At 39.6% G+C, this 23,141-nt stretch overlaps 1 protein-coding gene across 1 annotated transcript in view; it reads right to left on the reverse strand.

The window, feature by feature from the left end:
• Nucleotides 1–4,930: 4,930 nt before the first annotated feature.
• Nucleotides 4,931–23,141, reverse strand: part of ctdspla (CTD (carboxy-terminal domain, RNA polymerase II, polypeptide A) small phosphatase-like a) — a 41,214-nt gene continuing 23,003 nt past the window's right edge. The window contains exons 2-7 of the mRNA XM_037694138.1: nucleotides 21,316–21,482; nucleotides 16,565–16,666; nucleotides 9,551–9,607; nucleotides 7,774–7,866; nucleotides 7,508–7,693; nucleotides 4,931–5,930 (exon numbers count right to left, since the gene is read on the reverse strand). Of these exons, the coding sequence (XP_037550066.1) occupies nucleotides 5,805–5,930; nucleotides 7,508–7,693; nucleotides 7,774–7,866; nucleotides 9,551–9,607; nucleotides 16,565–16,666; nucleotides 21,316–21,482 (731 nt within the window). The 3' untranslated portion in view covers nucleotides 4,931–5,804. The remainder of the gene's footprint in view (nucleotides 5,931–7,507; nucleotides 7,694–7,773; nucleotides 7,867–9,550; nucleotides 9,608–16,564; nucleotides 16,667–21,315; nucleotides 21,483–23,141) is intronic.

A 23,141-nucleotide genomic window follows, 5' to 3' on the forward strand; every position in this document is an offset into this window, starting at 1 on the left:
CCGGGCTGTAACAATACGCTCTAATGCCTAATCCAGCGCTGCAGTTAAAGCTGCTGCTACGTAGGTGAAAGCTAAAAGTCCAAATCAAGATATCACATGAAGCCGAGCTCTGCCGGGTTGCACATTAACTATTTTATAACCATGTTATTAACGCACATAGACATCACCTAACCCATGCAGAGTCCAGCCGGATGCAGTTAAGTGTCTGGTTTACGATCAGAATGAGTTTGAATGCAAACGGTGATAAGAGCTGTTAAGCTGTTAAGCTGCACAAGAAACTTTCAGCAGACGTCAAATAACTTTTGCAATGTTTTTGGACTCACAGCTAAGAATCGTTCGCCAATACAAAAATCATTAAAACTTGGTTGATTTCATGGATACTGAGCAAAAATTACACGTGAAAGTAGCTGAAAGTCATCGTCAAACCATCCTCAAAGGATGTGGCTGCGGTGGCCATTTTGAATTAAAATGATCTCCTTAAAGGTGCCGGTATGCATTCCTTCAAAAGACAGCTCATCTCCAAACAATTTCAGTCTCAAATTTTTTATAGCGGTTAAAGCAAATGATTCTTTCTTCTGTCATCAGTTTTGCACTGTGTGTGTACACTTCTGTGGTTATTTTTAAGATCAAATGACATCAGCAGAAACTAGCATGTGCACTTTTTGTGCAGCCAGGAACACTTCCTGCAGGAAGACCACAACAGTCTCTTTGGTCTTGGCCCCACTCAGATTAGCCGTTAGCTCGTCGGTCCAGTCAGAATTAGACTTTGTTGTCTTCAAATTGAGGTTGCTCAAAGGGTTATCCACAACAGGTAGCATGTTAATTGTTCATAACTTTTTCACAGAACACCCAAAAATTCTTATTTCCATCTATCTTCTTCTGCTTATCGGTAGTCGGGTCGTGGAGGCAACAGGTCCAGGGGATAAATCAAGACATTCCTGTCCTCAGCAACACTTTCCAGCTCGTTCTGGAGGACCCTGAGGCATTCTTAGACCAGAGAAGATACACCACCTCTCCAGTGACTTCTGGGGCCTCCTACCAGGGACATGCCCAGGAGGCATCCTAAATCGACTCCTTTAGATGGGGAAGAGCAGCAGCTCTACTCTGAGCTCCCCCTGAGATGACAGAGCTTCTCACCCTATCTCTAAATCTGAACCCGGCCACCTTACGAAGGAAGCCCATTTCAGCTGCTTGTATCCGGGATCTTGTTCTTTTGGTCATGATCCAAACCTCATGACCATAGGTGAGGGTCGAAACGTAGACAGACCAGAAAATCGAGAACTTTGCCTTTTTATTCACGACACACTGAAACAACGGCCTTATCAGCAGAGGGCGCTGGCCACAGTAGTCACCACCTGTAGCCATGGAGAGCTTCTTGGGCTTGTTGAGGACTAAATACCTGGGTACCATCTTTGACAGTCTGCTGAAAGTCTCCACCAACAAGGGAGGAGCTCCTCAGAAAGTGTCGCCAGAGGCAGTACCTCCTTAGGAAGCCTTTGGAGTAAGTAAGATCATTCTCCAGACATTTAACTACTCCTTCAATGAGAGCATCGTCACCTTCTCCATCACCTGCTGGTTTCATTTTACCATCCGAACAGAATGCACCTGCTGAAGATTGTCTGTTCTAAAATGATTAGATTAACCATTGTTGTCTATGAACACTTAACATGCAGGTTAGTGAACCGGATCAAACAGGACTCGTCACACGCCCTCTTCTCATCATTTGTGTGGCTTCCATGGGGTCGCTTGGCTTCGCTGCCTTGCCTGCAGGACACAGAGGAGAAGAGCTATCTTTGTGCAGAGGTCTGTCCAGCTCAAATAGTCCTGTTTCTTAATATTCATACATACACATACAGTACTGATTCTAGAATTGCGCCGCTCAAGGTGGCTACATGTTGGAGCAGCTCTGTTACTTTCATTCTGAGATTTTGCTTTTGGAAACTTTAATTCCTCTTTTTCTGGATGTAAATCACAATATTTTGGATGATTGTTTCCTCTGGTATCGGATGTTGTGCAGCTGGAAGGATTTTTACTGAAACTTTTCTTAGGCAGTTTTCTACAACCAACAGCAGCTGATTAACATCTCAAAAGCTCAAATAATATCTCAACTACAGCCCCAAATCTCAAATGACTCGAAAGGATGTTCTGTGGATGCATTCTCATCTACCTGCCAGCTGTGCTCAAGTGCCTGACCACTGAGATCCTGGAACTAGCAGGAAACACGGCTCATGACAGCGGAAGGACAGGATCATCCCTCGGCATCTACAGTTGGCTGTCCGCAGCGACAAGGAGCTCGGCAGACTGCTGGGAGGAGTGGCCATCGCTCTGGGAGGAGTTCTGCCAGGCATTCGGGCGGTCCTACAGCCCGGAGGAACTGAGAGGCCAGCCGAGTCTGGGTGGACGGATCGGACGGCATCTGCAGCCAGTTTCTTAGGATCCACTGTGGGATGGACCTTTACAAGAGATCCTTCCTGTCTACAGCCATCAGCATCTACATTATAAAATCTCTTAGTGAAATGAGGATAACGAGTTACAACAACAAATAATTTCCCTTTGGGATTAATAAAGTATTCTTGATTGATTGATTTGAATGAGATCCCCTCTACATTCACACCCTATACACATACATCACCCCATTCCACATGGCTTCAGTTGCAAAACTTACCTCATTGCCCATTTGCACCTTGATAATGCATAATGCACTTTCTTTCTATTTATGTATTTTATCTTGTATTTACTTTTATGTATGCTCTATGTGCCTCTTTTAATTGGCCCCCTGGGGATGAATAAAGTTTTTTTTAATTGAATTGAATCATTACTGATGATGAGGCCCCAATCCGTTGCACCATCCTATCGTCACTCGTGAACAAGATGCTCAGAGACTTGAACTCCTACACATAAGGCAAAGTCCCCTCCCGACCTTGGGGGGGGGGGGCATTCCACCCATTTCTGTTTGAGACCCATGGTTGCTTTAAAATGCACAAGCTCAACATGCAGTATGTGTACAAAGAGCCGGTGCAACTGAAATTATACTAGAGTTCTCCATGATAAATAAAAGAAGGATCATTAGGGTTGATTTAACATCTAGTACATTATTTATTTCTTAATTTTAATGAATTTGCAGGTATACATTTTAACAATGTGGGCTAATTTGAACTAAAACAACAGAATAATTACCGTCTTAAGAATAATTCTGAAGGATCATGTCATATTTATGCACGATTCTTATCTAAAGTGAAGAGTGAAGAAGTGCACACGTGTTAGAAATTCACGTCTGTGTAGTGAACTTGACCTGATGTCAAAACTAAGCCTAAGGTCAAAACCCTTGACCTTAAGAACCTTGTGGGACAGAAACTGTCATTTCATTGATTTGAATCCAGAAATACAGGTTCACCCATCCTGAGACTTTCTTTCTTGAAAATTCAAGTGAAAGAACACTCTCTTTTCTATTATCATTACTGTTTTACAAATGTTTGATAATCAAAGTGTTTTAGTTCAAACATTTTAGATGTTACAGTGAACTAATCAATTTTATTAACTGTGAAACAGTAACAATGATTTTTGAGTTGCTTATGCAAAGTTAGAATTCATGTTAAGGTCTGTTACAGAGTAATTATGCATTTTCTGATTTCTGTCTTTGAATGAGCAGTGTACGTTTTCCAAGGTCAGGAGTTGAAGCAGACAAGTGTTGGAACAACTGTCTTGTTTTTAAATCCTCTCAGACGTAAACAGAGAAGTTGGCACCTGTTTCTCCAAACTCACCCAAACATTTCTCTCGCCTGTCTGGGAAACATTTTCAATCTGTTCCATAACATTCTTGCTGGTTTCTGACTTTCCATAACACCTTACATCACAAAACACACCCCTGTCTGGTCGACATTGACCAATCAGGGACTCCCAAATGGACCGGAAATAGAGCTCTTTAAAATGTCGGTACTTCCTAGTTCTGCCAGTTCTGTGAAGCGGCAGTTCTGAGATGATCGTAGTTCTGAGATGTTCGCAGTTCTGTGAAGTCGTTGTTCTGTGAGTTGCCGTTGGAGTCGGGCTGGAGAGTTTGCAGCTCCAGTCGTGTGGGAGAACAGAAGTCCAGCCATGATAAGGCTCTTCCGAGTTTGGGATTATAACATCTTCCACCTCTGAGTGGACTCGGACGAACCCCACTCATGTGAGGTCCACTCGTTGAGGTGAACTGTTGTTGACGAAGTCCCGTCACCACTCCGGACGTATCTCTGCCATCCTACGGAGACGCTGAAAGGTAGCGTTAACTGGAGCTCCTCTTCTTCTGATTCATCGTCAGAGAGGTAAATGAGTCTAGTCCACTACTGAGCGTACCGAGGAAAGCTGGGTCGGATGGAGGGTGTCGTCCTGTCAACACTTTTCACTCATACACACCACATTCTCCCTCATCCATCTTTCACTCCCACTAAACTTCATCTTTCCATCTTTAAAAATTCTTCTATCAAGTAGAAATCATTCCAGATATTTTAGAAATGTCTGTGTAAAGTGCTCATCCACCGCCGTGAGATTTGATGTCTGCTGTTCTGCTGAAAAGTGAAACAATCGCCGTATTGTTTCTCACTACCTGTAAAGCTGATTAATTATGTTGTTATTTTCATATTTTGCCAAATTAATGTAAATGTTTGATGTTAAACTTTGATTCTGTAAATAAATGACCACATTCATTTTGATGGGTCAAAGATAAATAACGTCTCACGTTACATTTTATCTAAGTTCAATGCACGTATGTTATACAGTCCAGAAAAATGAAGAACCCGTTTAATGTATGAATATATCTCAGGATATGTCATACTACATCTGTAATTATTTTCTATGAGTTTATCCCTATAATATATATTTTTTCACATTACTTAATATTCTGACTCACTCTTAATCGTACATTTAAAGTCAAGACATTGTGAAGACACGGAGAGTGTGCAAACTTGCAACTTTAATCATGTTGTACAGTACAACGCCAACGGCCTTTCTTTACAATGCACCCAAAACCTTTTTCCTCAATAAATAGAATCTAAGCTAATCTTTAGACTTTTTGAATATTTTTCAACTTTCATTAGTTTAACACTTACTGTTGGGACAGTGATCACACACATTGAAGTCGTCTTCTTGCAAAAGTAAAATAGGGCTTCAGTGTTTAATTTACAGTCACTGTCAAACATTGAATTGAACACAATCAGTAAAATTCAACAGTTCAGTGCTACCAAACTGAAAACCATATAATCATCTAGATATTATAACCACCTTTTCAGAAGTTTCTATAAATTACTTGTCTCGGTTTTCTCAGTTCCCAAAATGGGCTTGTTTCTGACTTCAGTTTGAAGATTTACACGACAGGATTCTGGAGATCGGAGTGAATACAAAAAAATAAAAATGTGCACCCCATAACCCGACAACAAAACCAGTACAGCAATGAAGGCACTTCATTCTGTAAGAAAAGGTCAATCACAGTATTGGAACCAATATTCAGACCAGAAACATCAGCCTGCGTAAGACTGCTCAACGCAAGAACACAAAAACACGATCAAATTGCTCCATGAATGTGATTGTTTTTGGTAACTAAAATATTTCTTGATAGAATATTAAAACTGTTTTTCTGATAGAAAAATTATTTGATGTTTATTTTTCCTTTTAGAAACATCAACTATGTACATACAGTAATATATTTGTCAGTAAAGAGTTCGTGGATCCGTGGATGGGTGGTACCAGTTTGTCGTAAATGTTCATACCAAGGACCAAATGTGGATACAGAGGCTCCTGTTCAGCAGATTCAAGGCATGAGAAATCATCTGCTACCTGTTCCTCAGGCTCTGTAAAGAATTGTAAATGTCCTCCTCCATACTGAGACCCTCAAATAGAGGGATCAGATCCAGCAGCTCTGTGTCCGTCATGTCGTCAAACCACGACTGCACCGGAACCTGAGGAGGAAAAAAGAAAAAAGTAGCTTTGATTTTATGAGCGAAAGGGGAAAAATTCAGCCTAAAAATAGATACTAAAGTCATGCATTATGTGTGCGAAGACGGTGTGAGTTTTGTTTAAATATTTAATGGGGATGAATGAATCAGGAGCAGGAAGAGCAGCTCCACTGAGCAACCTCTACTGAGGAACAAAATCAAACCTGCTGTGACTGAAACACCAAAAATAACAATTTAGACAAGTTTATCTTCATTAAAAATCACAAATCAGTCTGTTTTGGATCATTGTGTAAGGTATACAGTAGTCCCTCGCTACTTGGCGGTTTGAAATTCGCAAACTTGCTTTATCGCGTTTTGTAAACGTTGTACACAAAAAATTGTACAAGACACGATTGTCACCTTACGTGATTGGGACAGTACTGGATACAGTACTGTACAGTAAAAAGCTAATGAAAAAATGAAACGCTTCGGAAAGGCGCTGCCATTTTGTAGTTTTCTCTCAGTAAGCCTCCACTGTATTCCCACTCATAATGACTACATTTCCCAGAAGCCAACAAGGCCACGCCCAGAAACCCTGTTTCCTTCTGCTGAAATACTAGAGGGAAAGTTTTGATCGGATCAGAAAAAGTTTAGCGCTTATTACAGTGACTTCAGTTGCCGGCGGATGCAGAGAGCCACACAGAACCGGAGCAAAAACGGAGCAGAACCGGAGCAGAACCGGAGCAGAACAGGAACTTCAGATCCATGGGTGAATCTTGAGAGCTGGTAGCAGCCTACAAGGACTTGGAAGTAGAGACGTACCACCGTAGGTCTGAGGCTCCATCTGGACTTTTTTCATCCAGATTTTTTCGACCACCTCTGGTCCGCATCGGCCAACTGAAGTTCTGTGCCACTCCAAATGTTCTTTGGTGCTCAGGGCTGCGCTGAACCAGACCAGAACCGGACCCACAGATTCAGCGATGAACCCAAGAGACCCTAGCCGGCCCACGAGGACTTCAAAGCGGGGACGCGCCGCCGTAGGTCCAGGGCTCCATCCAGAGCCCACCGGGACTTTTTTTTTAATTTCTCGAGTCGGACTGGAACCGAGCTGCTCCTGTTCTGCAGGGCCTAGTCAGCACAGTTTAGTAGCTACATACATGTATGTTGTTAAAATTAGTAGGTTTAAGAGTTTAGAGCATGATTTTGGTTTTTGTTGCTGCAGGTTAGGTCTGCAGAAACGGAACCTAGTTGGACCAGAACAGAGGCGGACCAGAACCGAGAGCTGTTGCTGTGTTCTGCAGAGCCTGGTAAGTAAAATTTAGTAGCTACATATACAGTACTGTATGTATGTTGTTAAAATGACGTATGTTTAAGAAATTAGAACACTGCAAGAGTGTGGGAAGGGTTCCTAAAGCCTTAAAATATACAGTATATAAATACTCAAATAAATATAACGTCGCTACTTTGCGGATTTTCACTTACTGCGGGAGGAGGGGCGCAATAAAGTCCCACAATAAACAAGGGACTACTGTAAACAAAATGACAACGTGAGTGGAACTTGTCATAAACTTAACATAATGAAAGAAGAAAGAAGGACTTACTGCATTCTCAGGGTGGAAGATGTAGGAGGCAGGTGAGTTGTCGATTATGATTACTTTACTGAGTTCTCGGCCCAGCCGGCTGAGGTCTTTGACGTAGTTTCCCCTGTGAAAAACACAGGATTCCCTGAAGAGCCGAGCGCGAAACACCCCCCACTGGTCCAGCAGGTCTGCCACAGGGTCAGCATACTGAATGGAGAAAAAAAAAAACTCATGAAGTGACAACAGCAGGGCTTTCTGTGATAGATATGGCTGAGTTGTTGGCTAACCTTAGCTAAGCTGGCTGTGAAGAGGACACATTCAAACAACTCGCCCATCTTCTGCAGGAATTCATCCACATGGGGTCTCTTTAAGACGTACACCTGGAATACGACACAAAGACTTTAAAGCATGTTTAAAATTATTTCCCGAATACGAGGTATCCATCCATCCATCCATTATCTTTATCCGCTTATTCCATTTTGGGTCACGGGGGTTGCAGGTGCCCATGTCTGACAATCACTGTGCGAGGGGCGGGGTACACCCTGGATGGGTCGCAAGTCCATCACAGGGCCACATAGAGACAAACGAGACAGCCATTCACTCTCTCATTCACACCTAGGGACAAATTAGAGTTACCAATCAGTCTAACATGCAGGTTTTTGGTCTGTGGGAGGAAACCGGAGTACCTGGAGAAAACCCACACATGCACGGAAAGAACATGCAAACTCCACCCAGAAAGGCCCCTGGACCGGGATTTGAACCAGGGACTTGATTGCTGAGAGGCAGCAGCTCTACCAGTTGCGCCACCATGCTGCCCGACAATAATCATAAACATTGCAAATACAACAGGTACCAAGGTAATTTATTCTCTTGTGAACCAAAACAAAAACACTTTGCCATTGGCATAATACTCAAATAACTGATACTCCATTTGAAGCAACCCAAGTAGCATGTCATTGATGATGAATGCCAAACCCAAATCCTTCAAGTATGCAGTAAGTACAAGATGACAAATGGTCTTGTGATTGAAATCTCCTGCTTCCATTGGTCAGAACCCCACAGTTGTGAAACAGAAAGTCTTGAGACGTGACTCCTAATTGGATATTTTTCCCTCTAATCGTTAGATAAAACAAAGATCAAAATAGCATAATAGTTGTTGAGGCTGTTTGTGGTGACCTTATTAACTCTCCTGATTAAATATCTGTATATCTGTTATGACCTGCAATAGTCTAGGTCAGTGGTTTCCAACTCTGGTCCTTCAGGAACACAATCCTGCATGTTTTAGTTGTTTCCCTGCTTTGACACACCTGTTTTGAATCAATGGTTGACTAACAGGTTTCCGTAGATCTTGATGACGTAATAAAATCACTGAATCAGGTGTGTTGGAGCAGAGAAACAACTAGAACATGCAGGATAGCGTTCCTCAAGGATCTGTGTTGGGAACCCCTGGATTTGGTGCTGTGCATCAGGATACAGAGATACACAGAATTAAAAAAAACCCATGATGCAATCATATTAACATCTCTGTTGCTTTTTGTTGACCTCAGCAGGTCCTGGCGGGTTAGTTGCTGCCTCCAAGCGCAAGTAGTCAAGGACAGGCCAAAGCAGATGCAGAAAGCCTATCCTGGATTACTTGAACCAGGCTACAGAACAGTACGATCAGGCAGGGGTATGATAACTTAACAACTTCCACTGTAATGGCGAAAAATATTTATCTGACAGAAAAAGGGTACAAAGAGTTTTTACTTGTAGCTTTTCTACTCATTAGAGAATTTCCTTTGCTGTAATCTCAGCACCGTCTTCAACAGGTTTTTGGGAAATACGTAACAATGCAGTTATGTAACAACCTTTATATATTTACACTAAGCAAGGCCACAAAAGATAAGACAAAAGTTGTTTGAACAATATGACTTTGATTACACAATAGCTGTCAGATAACAGGGAATAATAAATACAGAAGGAAATAAAGCTGAGCCAAGGCTCCCATGGGAAGACTAACAAATTAAAAAGGACGGTGCAGCATTATTAAATTCACGCCTACGTATGGAAGTCTTCCAGTATTACCTGATGAACAGTGCCATCAATCTCCACTGGGACGATGAAGTCTGCATTGCTGATGGGCTGCGGGAAGACAAGAAGCGGGGAGAAGATTTAAAACTTGTGCCAGTTTTGATACTCGAATCAGCGCAGTCACACGCCCACTTCTTCTGTCAAAAAGGAGGAAGAGTAAAATCGCCCTGCAAGGCGTCCCAGGCAAGATATGAAGACTGAGCATGGCTCCTTTGGATGCAGCGTTAAATAAAAACCAGTTCTCTGGAGAGAAAGCTGGGAGCTGAGGAAGATGGCAGACGTGACAGCGAACAAGACGAGTGCTGCCATTTTCTCTGTGTGATTTCTGTCCATTTTTTTAAAGCAAGAGAGGGAAGAGAAGAAATGCAGGAGGTAGAGGAAGAGCTATACCAGAGGGGTGTGGGTGGAAGATGAGCAGAAGGCGTATAGGATGAAAGGAGTAGGTAGGAGGCATAGTCATTTATGGTATGGGAGAGAAAGAGAAATAGGTGATAGAGGAAAAAAAGGTTTCTAATTTTTAAAACCACAAGAGAATAAATGCTTTTCTGTCACTTATTTAGATAATACCATGAACAGAAAAATACAGGGTTAAGAAAAAGTCTTAATAGAATAAAAAAAATAAAAAAAATCTGTTTCAGTTAATTAATATTAAATAATACGATACACAATAATATAATTTTGACATGTTTTAATGAACACTGATGCAGCTGCTCTAATAAACCAATCTATGACGTTTTATTGTTTCGTTAACAAGGTAAGTGTCACTAATTCAGAATATAATTCAAAATCTTACTTCTAACCTACAAAGCCCTCAACAACCTAGCTCCATCTAATTTTGAGATCTTAATATGTTCCATATTTTCCTATCAGAGCACTTCGCTCTCAGACTGCAGACTTTACTTGCGGTTCCTAGAGTTTCCAAGAGCAGAATGGGAGGAAGATCTTTCAGTTATCAGGCTCCTCTCTTGTGGAACCAACTTCCAGTTTCTGTCCATGACGCTGCTTAAGACTTTCCCTCTGGATAAATCCTATAGTTATGGTTGGCTTGTTATGTTGCCATAGGCTTAGACTACTGCAGTGACCACATTTCTTAAAATGAATTGTTGCAATTAAATAGTTTTCATTTGAAATTATTTCTATCTTAATATGTGATTCTCAACCTGCCATTGTGTATCCGTTCCTCCTTCCTGTCCTTTCAAGCCCAGCCATTCGAAGCAGACGGCCGCTTGTCTTGAACCTCGTTCTGCTAAAGGTTTCTTCTTCACGAGGGAGTTTTTCCTTTCCACTGTTGCATTTATACTTGCTCAAGATGAGAGTCTGTGATGAAGTTAAACTCAAAGCAGTCTGCTCCTCAGATAAATAATGTTAAATATATGAATGTTTCTGTTCCCCTGAGATAACTTCTGTTGTGACTTGGAGCTATATAAATAAACTGAACTGAATTGATAAGAGAAACCTCGTAGAGCCATCCAGCAGAGGGAGTGTTTGCTTCAGGGTTGCAAAGAACACACATCCTGTAAATATTTGGTGTAAAAGTCTGAAGTTATTAATTTAATAGGACATTCACAACTTTCTAAATGTCTTGTCTTTTTATGCAGAATTTGAATTCATTAAAACTCAAGCCTGAAAATAAATAAAGTGTTCATCTCTATTTGATCTAAACTGTTTATAGCAAGACATCTGTCTAAGCAGGTTTTGAACAAAAAGTGTAATCTACATCCTGCCGTCAAAAAGATAAAGAAAAACCGGCTCATAAATGGAAGGGAAGATGCGCAGACTTGTCTTGGCTCCTGCGCTCCGTGCTCTTCTGCTGAATTGCTCCATCATCTGAGGACTGATGGCAGCCCTGAGATGGATCAGCGATGATGGGACACAAAAATGGAGGCATATGAAAGGTGAACGTGTGCGTGAGGGATAAAGATGAGTCTGAATGGAGTAACTGCTGAGAATGAAGATTGGCTCTTTAACAGAACAAGTGTGGAGATTGACGGGAGTGACAGGATGAACTTTCCAGGAGCTGTTTGATCCGCGGATCACTCTCTGAATTGATTCAAGCGATACTTTACATGAACAGCATGGGTGTTTTCCATCACTACGCAGTTTAGACCAAACTTGCTTTTGCTGTGCGATCATGACTCTGCATGTACAAAACAAGGTCACAAGAAAAAGAAAAATATGGGCTTTTATCAGATTGTAACTAATTTGGGGGCCTTTTAATTAAATCATGTTCCACAATGAAGTTAATAAACAACCTAATAATCCTATTGCAAAACATGTGCTGGTTCACAATGAATCATCTTTTAAAGCTTTAAAGTGTGTATGAGTTTTTCTTCAATTTATCTATGCATTCATTTTATACATAGACATTCTTAGCGAGAGTACATTTAACTATCTTTAGTCTAAAAAGTGGCAAAATATAATTAAATAAAAGCCATCATAGCAAGAGAAGCACCTTCATTAAATGGTGATTTATCTAAACACTTGATGCTAGACAAAAGAAAAATACAATTGAAATTCTAAAAGTTGTATCTGGATGATTTCTTTTTTTTTGGTGAGATGTTTTGTCCTTCATCCAAAGGACTTCATCAGTCCGAGGAGTTACAACAAATGGAGTCTCACAAGCATCACACTCACATAGTGGGTCAAACAATTTGCTGGTGATCAGATAGTTTCCGGGGCTCGTCCTCTCCCCCTTCGGTTCATGCTCAATAATCCAGGTAAACAAATCCAACAAAACAAATCCATCCAAAAGGTTTTGAACCACTTTGGCTATGGCTGCCTCAGAAGAGTCGACGGGGAAGAGGGCGGGCCCCAGAAACCATCTTATCACCAGTAAACTGGCTGACCCACTATGTGAGGGTGCTGTTTGTGGGACTGAGTTTGCTTTAGCTCCTTGGACTGATGAAGTCCTTTGGATGAAGGACGAAACTTCTCAACAAAAAATAAACCATCCAGATGACCTGACTGAACTTTGTTAGATTTTTCACCTGGATTATTGAGCATGAACTTTGATGATCTAAAAGTTGTAATTTTCATTATAAAAATGATGAAAATCTATCACAGATTACTGACTTCAACCCATCCAGGATCTTTAAGGTGAACTCTTATGACCTCATAAATGCAACACACTGTAAGAGGCAATCCCTACAGAATGAACGCTGTTAATATTGATTATTGATGCGTTATTCTAGAATGAGATGCTCGGTACTAATGAATGGATGTAAACTATAAGAGTCAGCATCACATTAAGAGGTAAGAAAAAGCTAAATAAACGCAATTCCTAATGAGGTAAATAGTCTTATGCATTCAGCTGCTTTGGCATATCCAACACACGATCTAATCCCAGAATAAACCCTGGAATTATCCCCTCATCCATAACATGCAGGCTAAAGCACAGAGTGTGTGGTATCTTACGTAATGTTTCTTTTTTAGTCTTTGTCCATCTGTGCATCATCCTCATTCCCTATTGGTTGTTTTTTTCTGCACTTATAGTCTGATTCCAGCATTTTTTTTTAAATAAAGTCTTAATATTTTGATTCATATTTGCTTTCAAACAGAGGAAGTCCTGTTTCCTTGTCTCAGCTGATTTTCAGTTGTTGTACTTCCTGAATTCGTCACATCTTGCACACAGATCTGATACAAATTTGATAGATTACCGTATTTTCCACCTTATAAGTCACAGTTTTTGCATAAATTTGTCATTCTAGCGATTTATATGCCAAAACGACATATTTGTGTTTTTTTCATCCATCCATCCATCCATCCATCCATCCATCCACCCATCAATCCATCCATCTATTGTGTTTCCGGCTGCGAGCTCTACAGCCTTTCTCCACTGCCGGGGCAGGGAGGAAGGCTCCGCGGTGGTGCGTCACCCATCCATCCATCCATCCACCCATCAATTCATCATCCATCCTTCCATCTTGGATCACGCCCCTCGCTGCCCCCTTCCTCCCAGCTCCGGCTGTAGAGCCGCGAACCTTCGTCCATAAGGACGCCCGGAGCAGGGACAGTTTCAGGGCAGCTTCATTTCACTGCTCCACCCAAGCGAAACGAAGCTGTTTTGACCATTAAAGTGCATTTATTAAGGAAAAGTTAAATTGAGACAAGCCTTTACTATAATGTCGAGCAAACAAACAATTGTTTTTAAGTGTTAAATTTAGAAGAACTGCAGCAGCGAGTCCTCCCGTGAGCACTTACGCGCCCACCATTTGGCAGCCAATCAATTTTTGGCACAACACCGGCCCACAGTTCCCGGGGGTCAGCGGTGACGCAAAAATAAATGTAACTTATACAGCAAAGCCACTTATTTATGTTTTTTTTTTTTTCTACTTTATGAGACATTTTTGGACTGATGCGACTTATAAGATGGAACGACTTATACGGCAGAAAATACGGTAAATGTGTGGCGAGGCTCGGACTTGTTTCAACAAAAGAAGATGAGAAAGAAAAAACAACTACTCAAACATCCAGAATATATGAGGAGTTCACGTTACAATCAGTCAAAACAACAGCACAGCGTGCAGGACACACCCTTGTGTGTGTGTGTGTGTGTGTGTGTGGGGGGGGGGGGGGGGTGCATGACCTGCACAAAGGGTGTGCACATATTTCTCTACAGCTCCCACAACTAAGAAGAAACTCCATTTTCTGCAACATGAAAAAAAGTCCTTTTTTTAATTAAAAGTATCTCTTTCCCATGAATGAAGCAAGAACACAAACTAATCTTCCTCCCCGAACTATTTTATTGCACACTTGTCATTTTCTAATTCCAGCTGCTCTTTCTTGGGGGTGATATATCACTGACAGGCGTAAATAAGGTCATAAAGTCTTGAGTAAAATTGGTTGTTTAACTGCATTTTTACCTATAAGGGTTTGTAACAGAGCTCTGTGAATAATAACAGAACAAAATGCAGAGTAATGTCAAATTTAAACCTGTTAAACAATTTCCAGAAACCCTTTGAGACTTAAAGAGTGTGCATTTCTGTCATAAAACCCAGTACTAGTCAAAAGATTTGAAAACAGCTTCTCAATGGAAAAGATTACCCAGCGGTGCTGAAACATTTCACAAAAATTGGATCTATGCATCATATTTGACAGTCTGATTCTCCACCCAAGGCCTGGTGGGTCACAACGCAAGATTTATAATCCACTAAAAATATGTAATTGTCTTTATCAGTGCCACACAGATGAGCGAAGATAATAATAATAAAAAAAAGCTATGCTTTAGTCAAATTAAAACAACCCAGATTAAATTTACATTTAAAAAAGAGGCTTAAAGTTTATATTTTTTATTTTTAGGATCTGTTTTATGTCTATAGCTGCTTAAAATGTGCAATAAAAACCTTAATCACTTATCTAAAAATTTATACTGACAGAATTACTAAATATTTAGGTGCAGACAAAAGCTTGAATTTGCAGTCGTGATTTAAGAACATTACTGGAAGAAACATAATAACTGGGCTGGTTTTTATCTTAAAACATATGGTAAAAGATTAATTCAGTCTCTTGGTAAAAACTAAAACTATAAGTGTTTGTAGAATTGTATTATTCTGTCTCCTTTGCATGAGAAGATTGTAGAATTTTCCAGTAAATCTTTTTCATTGCACCGAATGCATTTCTGCAAATCAATATTTTTTCTGTTCGTAGGCATCTAATAATAAAGGTTGCACAGATATAAATGTGAACGTCCATCTCTAAATCTGTTTTATTTGCAGCTGAGCGAAGAAAGGAGGAAATGTGATGTGGGCTGAATTACGGACGTACAAAGTGCAAATTATAAAAACTTAGAGGTAAAGAATAAGAAAAAACTGGAATTGGCATGTCAGCTTACATTTGCCACAATTAATAAATAAAAAGTGAATTGTGTAAACTACACTAGTTCCTCTACTCTTTCTATTTTCAATTCAATTCAGTTTATTTATATAGCACCAAGTTACAACAGGTCACCTCAGGGCACTGAACAGAAACATTCATATATAAAAATAATAATTTAACATTATTTATCTGAGGAGCAGCTTTGAATTTAACTCCATCGCAGAACTCTCATCTTGAGTAAGCAGGAAGGCGACAGTGGAAAGGAAAAACTCCCTCTCCAGTTAAGACTCTGGCAGCAGCATTTTGGATTCACTGAAGACTTTTTAAAGAAGTGTTTGGACATCCAGATAATAAACCATTGCAATAGTCCAGGCTAGACGTGACAAATGCATGGACCAGGTTTTTTTGCATCATTTTTACATAAGATGTTTCTAATTTTAATGATATTTTGCAGGTGGAAGAAGGCAGTTCTAGTAACATTTTTAATGTGGGGGTTAAAAGACATGTCCTGATCAAAAATAACACCAAGAATTTTAACATTAGAGCTGGAGGCCAGATTAATGCCATCTAAGGAGGACGAAAGACTGAAAAATTAATTCCTAAGATGCTCAAGTCCAAACCCAAAACCTCAGTCTTGTCTGTGTTCAAAAGGAGAAAAGTTAGGGTCATCCAGGTTTTTATGTTTTTAAGACATGCTTGTAGTCTAAGTAGCTGATTGGATTCATTGGGTTTCATGGACAAATATGACTGTGTATCATCAGCATAACAATGACAATTTACCCCATGCTGATTACCTAATGGAAGCATATACAAGGTAAAGAGTATTGGTCCAAGCACTGAACCTTGAGGAACTCCATGACTAACTTTGGTGTATGATGAATATTCATTATTTACATTTACACATTGGAATCTATCAGATAATTATGATTCAAACCAATTTAGAGTCGTTCCTGTAATTCCAATATCATATTCAAGTCTCTGTAATAGAATATTATGATCAACTATCAAATGCAGCACTGAGGTCTAACAGGACCAGTATAGAAACCTGCGCGTTGTCAGAGGCCATTAGAAGTTATGGATATAGTTATGAAAACACATTTCAGTCATTTAATGTTTTGTCTTTGGATAATTTAGGCTTTATGTTTCCTGGTTTTATCTGCAATAAACAGTGTCCAGATTGAATTGCAGCAGTACCTTAAAGGAGCTGTGAACCAGGGTTTCATCCAGGTCGATCACCACACAGTTCTTGCCGTAATCTGCTATACTGACCTCAGGTAGGAGGAACGTGGCTGGAGGCTGCAGAGAAAACACACAGACATTTTACTGTCTATACACCTGGCTGTCACACTTTCACAATCACGCTGTTGTGGGCTCACTTTGGGTGTTGGATATGATCAGCTTGAGTGTATATAGGTTGATTTACAGCAATAAAGGCAGGAATAGGAGTTTTATTTATTAGTCTTTTATCCATAATTTAATTGTGTATTTTGTTGCTGCTGTCTTAGAGTTGTTTGAGCTGAAAAAAAAAAAAAAACATCTTCAACCCTGTTTACTCTTTGCTCTTTCTGACCCCAACAAATACACATTTGACAAACGTAAGGAGATTAGACAAATTTCAAAGTTTACCTGCAAAGTTACGATAACTCTAATGACTAAACCAAAAAAAATTACTGAAATTTGAAATTTTGGAGTTGGGGTTTTAGAGAGCTGGTTGTCTTTACTTGCTAAACAGGATGTTCAGCTGTAAAAATGTAAAACAATTTAGTGTCATGTCTGTGACACGTGCTTTTATTATGAAATAGAAGAGCTAAATGAACATTCTTCAGGGATTTGTAAGATATTGGACCAAACTGTTCTACTTGGCAGCCAGTTTGAAGTAAAAACTGTTTACCCTCGATGTCTATTTAAAGCACACACGGCTTTAAAAAATGTTTTCTTCAGCTGAAATGACATAAACTGATAACCCCACGGTGTTTATTCCTCCCTTTTCTGAACACCTGCCAATACTGACAGCAACCACTTCATGCTGGCTGAGGTCTGGGACTCTGCAGCCTTCAGGGTCTGGAGGAAAAGGAACGCTCATGACCTTTGTGAAACACGCCTGAAGTTACATGCAGGCATGAGCCAGATGGTCCAGCCACAGGAGGCACACACTTACATCACCACATTCATGCACACGTACACACACACGAGTGTACGCAGAGGTGAGGATCAAGGACTCTGTCAATCCTACAAACACATTCCCACCAGTGAGCTGCTGCTCGTTACGCCAGGCATTTCCTGCATGTCTCTGTGTTTACGTGTGTTTTTCCAAGGCAGGCTGTATTTATCATGTCTTATCGCGGGGCTGCGCGCTGATGTATTGCAGGAAGAATTCCCTTTGAGCAAGGACACCGAATGACACCCTGTCGCTCTCTGATGGATGGTATTTACTCTTGCCAGAGGAGCAGTTTAGGTAAAGAAAGACTTACTAAGACCTTGACATTTGCACCAGCTCACATGACCCTTTTCTTAAAACTACAGTCGAGGGGAACTTCAAACGGATCGAGTGTTTCGTGTTGAAGGAAATAATCACTGCAGACTGATTTGTTCAGAGTTCAAAAGTGAAAATGAAATTTAGGTGTGTCCCCAGACAGACCTTTTTTTTATCATGATTTATTCTAATTTAGGGAAAATGTTTGTTTTTTTTTGGTTGTTATTGGTGATTTTTTTTGGTCCAGTTTTGAGATTATTATGTGAACGCTTATGAAACATTCACACTATTGTGATCCTTTTTTCTTCCGTATGTTTTTCGTCATCTTTCTTGTTCCAAAATTTTTGTGCTATTTCAACAATTCATATATCAAAACGTTCAGCTCTTACAGGACAAGCCTGCTGTGACTTTTGGTATTGGTGCAACTTTAGCTTTTTGAAACATTTAGCCTTTTCTGTCACATTTTTCTCATAGACAAAGAATTGAGCTCATTTTACATCCTTCAAATCTTTCTGTTTACACCTTTGACTGCTCTTTTCACATTGTGTTCTGTTCAGGCTTCTTTGTACAAATTTAAACTTTTTACAGCTACTTTCAGCTAATTTCAGCTGTTTTTTCAGCAGTTTTGTGCTCCTTTCAGATTCTGCTAACTGCAACATTTTTGTGCATCTTCTAACTTCTTTATGCTATTTTCAGTCAGCTTGTTATGCTTCTTTCAGCTTATTTCTGCATCAGCATTTTCTGCTGTTTCAGCTACCATTTAGCTGTTTTTATGCTAATTTTAGGATTTTTTTCAGCTAATTCCACACTTGTTGCACCCATTTAAACTTTTTTCAGACTAATTCAGCAAAAATGTGCTCTCTCAATTTCCTTCTGGTAATTTAAGCATATTTATGCTTCTTTAGTTACGATTCAGCAGTTTTTTTGTTGTTGGGTTTTTTTTTCAAATATTTTTAAATTGCTGCTTTTATCAGATCATTTCTACTTTTGGGGTTAATTTCAGTTTTGTTCATCCTAATTGGGAACAATTGTGCTTTCTCCACTTCCATCTGGCAATTTAAGCTTCTTTCTGCCATTTCAGCTACTTTTCAGCTATTTCTTGCTAATTTCATCTTTTTTAAAGCTAATTTACTAATTTTTGTGCTAATCTCTGCTTATTTAAACCAAATTCAGCAAATATGTGGTCTTTCTGCTTTTTTCTGCTAACTTAGTATTGTTCTTCCATTTCAGCTACATTTCAGCATGTTTTAGTTAATTTCAGCTGTTTTTCAAGTTCTTCTGCAATAAGCATTCACACTTCATTTTCACAAGAAATGCAATTTCTCTAGTTTGCATAGCATTGAGGTTTGTTGAAATGTTGCAACAACAAAAAAAAAAAAAATCAAAATATTAACTCAAGGAAGAAGTTGTGCCAGAGGACGTGAGAGCAGTTGAGTTTTATAGAAAACCCTTTAGTATTTGTTCTGATTTATAACCGTTATGCAGCCTAAATATACAAGCAAACTCGAAACGTTTATTACAAGTTGTGTACAACATTGAATGCAAAGACTGATTTGTTTAAAGCACGGTTACATCTCAACACATGTTAACATGCTAAAAACATAACCTGTTTCTCAATTTCAAAACTTATTCTTAAGCATAAATTCACTATTCACCCAAGGTAATTGTAGGTATTTGTACTCATGCTGGCTTGGTTTTTAAATTCCCTTATAATGTCGCCATTTTGATTTTAATTTTACAACTTTTTTTCTTAACATTTTAGCTTTAAGTTCAAAATTATGAATTTATTTTCCAAAATAATAATAGTAAAATAGTTTTTAATTTTAAATTTAATTTAGGCATGTTGTCAAATATTTTGCAACATAAAAAATAATAAAAATGAAATCTGCATATTATGTTTTGGTTATTTGTGCACATGGTATGCTGTATTACTTTCAGCTTCTTTTTTTTTTCATTTGAACAAAGAACCCAATGACCCTTGCTGGAAACTATTTTCAGACACTGATTTAAACACCGTTTTATGATACCTGCTGAAACAGACGTGACCTGCCCGGCTGAACTAGAGCTTTTTACGTCTGTGTTTGGATCGTACGGACAACACAAGGAGCCGAGCTCACCACCCTGTGGATTTTCTGCTCTTGAAGGGGAGGTGTCTGCTGGGTGGCGTAGCTTAAAGCTTGGCTGCTATGTGGGATGCTGTGAGTGTGAATATTCTAAATTACAGTAAACCACAGGCATCAAATTGGACTCCAAAATAGCTAAATGAATTACAGCTTCAGCGCTCGCACAGCAAGGTTCAGATGAGTCTATTTTTCTGGCGAAGATCTCCCGAGAAGCAAATTATTGAAAATACATATGCTCATTGACTGTCCACTGCAAAATTACAATATAATCGTGTCGTTCAAATATACATTTTAATCAAGTCTTCTACAGCAAATCCATCTGTTGTTTGACCTATCCAGAACTACAATCAATATTTAATCAACTAATGCACAAGGATGAGGGACACATAGTGCAAATGTTGGGAGAAAGAGAGAACAACTTATTCAGAAACAAACAGAGCTGCCATAGTAACAAAAGCCATCTACTATTAACAGAGACGCTGTTAGAAACATCACTGAACCAGGGTGAACACGGTTTGCAAAGTTCCTCTTGAATTAACGGGACCTTATTTGTCACATAAAGCTCCAGAGCAGATCTGTGTCTGTAAAACTCACAGATTTTTTGCCTGAATGAGACATTTAAAGGCCTAAATGGGATGATTTTGCTCCATTTTTGCCTTTTTGGCAACAAAGCAGTATGTTTGTGAAGGAGCTTCAGGGTTTGGCGCCACTTCCCACAACCAGAATGTTCTCTTCACACATTCTTACTACAGTGGTCAGAGTGTACACGAACAGCAGAGGAGGGGGGGGGGGGGGTAAGCAGTCCAACACACCGGATGCACACAAGGCCCACTTTATGGGGATTAGAGAAGCATCAGTTTCAGCATCTGGACACGTGTTGCGATGGTGAAACTCATGTGCCGCAGCGAGAGCAAGTGCATGTTTTCACTCGAAGCTTCTCAGCGCCATCAGTGCTCCACGTGTTGTTTTGCGCGCGGCTGCGTGCGTGGGCAGATGTCGAAGAATGTGAGAACGGGAAACGAGCCCGTATTTTGGAGCTGCGGCTGGTAAACAACCTCTGGGTTCAACGGGTTTGAAGCAGCTGGAGGAATTTGTGGCGGGAGCTCGGCGAGGCTGTGCGGCACCTCGGCCATGAGCTCGCAGCAGGAAAAGACAAACTCTGCTGAGCCTTTTTTTTTTTTTTGCAACAACACCAAACAAACGCTACAGGAGCATTTCCAGTTAAATTAGGGTTCATGTCAGAACATCTCAGCTAATTCCCACAAGCTGCGATTGATCTTTTGGATGAGAATGCTATGTACGGTAATTTGGACCATGGCCAAATGTAATAAAGAAAAAACAAAGTTTACCTTAGGAGGACTGCCATTCTCCTCTGGAGGAGGCGGCAAAGAAAGTGCCTTGTTGTTGGCGGGCGGGGGCTCCACATGGTAGTCATTGTAGTTGCGGAAGCAGCAAAAAAAGGGACTGAAAATACTCCGACTCCGGTGCTTCTTTAGGCTGCTGTTGGACTGGGACACTGGAAGACATGAGCACAGAGAAGACGTTTTCGAGGCTTCTCTTCAAACAGTATATGTCCGTCCTACAAGTGCAACACTGACATGAACTGGGATGCACGCTAACTGATCGTCTCGGATTTTTTATTTTACTAGAAAGCTGTAACTCGACAATAGACGCTGCAAAAAGAAACACAGATAAGAGGTTTGTTTTGTTGTGAAATATCTTAACCATGCTATGTAGAGTCAAAAACTTTACGTTTTAGCAAATAAAAGTACGCAGGCCCAAGTAACGGCTTACATTAATAAAACAGTTGTTTAGTTTGATTTGCTTTTTGGCTGATTGCTATATGTGAGAAACAATATATGCAATTTTAGCAAGACAAAAACACAAAAGTAATACATTTTTTAACATTACAACGAAACATTAGAAGGGGGACTCCTTCAAATTTGAATTGTAAAACAAATTGGTTACAGCTTGGTACAGTTTATCAGGACTATGGCCTATCTGGAAGTGCTTCAAGGACAAATCTCACCGTCTTGACGTCAAATGCATAAGTAATGTTTTTATAAATGAGCTTTCTTGTAGAGTTTTTTTATGTCTTAAATCGTGTCCTGATAGGACAAGATGTGAAGAGATCGTTTGTGTAATACCACTATCCATCCTCATGGCCTTTTACCTTTTTCTGTATAAAAAAGTGTTCTGATAAAGAATAAGAGACCGCGCTCCTGTAGCAGCAACGTGCACTCCGCCCATCTTTTGGACGACTGTACGAACATATCTCGGATTCTGATCATTTGCTACTAATAAAAACACCACCCTGAATTCTTTCTTCTCTATCAGAGAAAATGTATTTTTGTCTGTTCAAAATGTTAGAGCACGTCAACAAAATACACGATATGGATTAGTATAAGCAACACGTTACATGCTGAACTCGCCACAGGTATTCTAATAATCAGTGTCTGGAAATGTAACCAAAAATAACATTATAGTTGTATTCTTATGCCACAATCCTGCAGTGATTGTAATCCCTTTATTTCAAACACAGTGACATTATGAACTTTAGTTCCTTCATGTTGGCTATGGATTATTGTGGGATTGATGCTATTATTACCAAAAGAGAGTCATATGAGGTACAAAAAAAAAGCCTTTATTTAATGTATTTGTCATCTGGTATTATCAGATGAAACATCAAACTGGTTGATATGAGACATATCCAGCTGTGAACTGTTACTGAATTTTACATTTTCAGTTAAAAATAAAGTTTTGTGGTTGGTCAAAGACAACACACATTTTATTCATGTTTAAGCAACACAGCTTAAGATCAAGCCTTTTTTTTTTATATATTTTGTCTTTACTTATGACGTCATGTCTCAGCAACCTTCTGATCCATTAAAACAAAACGGGCACGCAAAAGCTTCAAATTGTCAAATAGTGTTTTCTTTGTCAGATACATTTTTAGGTACTGTATAGCTTTTAGAAGGAAAATATAATCTAACTTATCATCTATATCCCACAACAAAACTGGTGCTTTTTAATTTAATCTTTACTGTTTCAAGTAAGTTTAAAAAAATGGTGTCTGAATGTGGACGTTGTCTTCTGTGCTGTCCTTTTATTCTGACATTGTTCATTATTATGATTATTATTATTATTATTATATGTACTAAGGAGGACAAGGAAT

This window comes from Nematolebias whitei, chromosome 20, assembly GCF_014905685.2.
Source record: "Nematolebias whitei isolate Nwh7 chromosome 20, NemWhi1, whole genome shotgun sequence".
NCBI classification, from domain to species: Eukaryota; Metazoa; Chordata; class Actinopteri; order Cyprinodontiformes; family Rivulidae; genus Nematolebias; species Nematolebias whitei.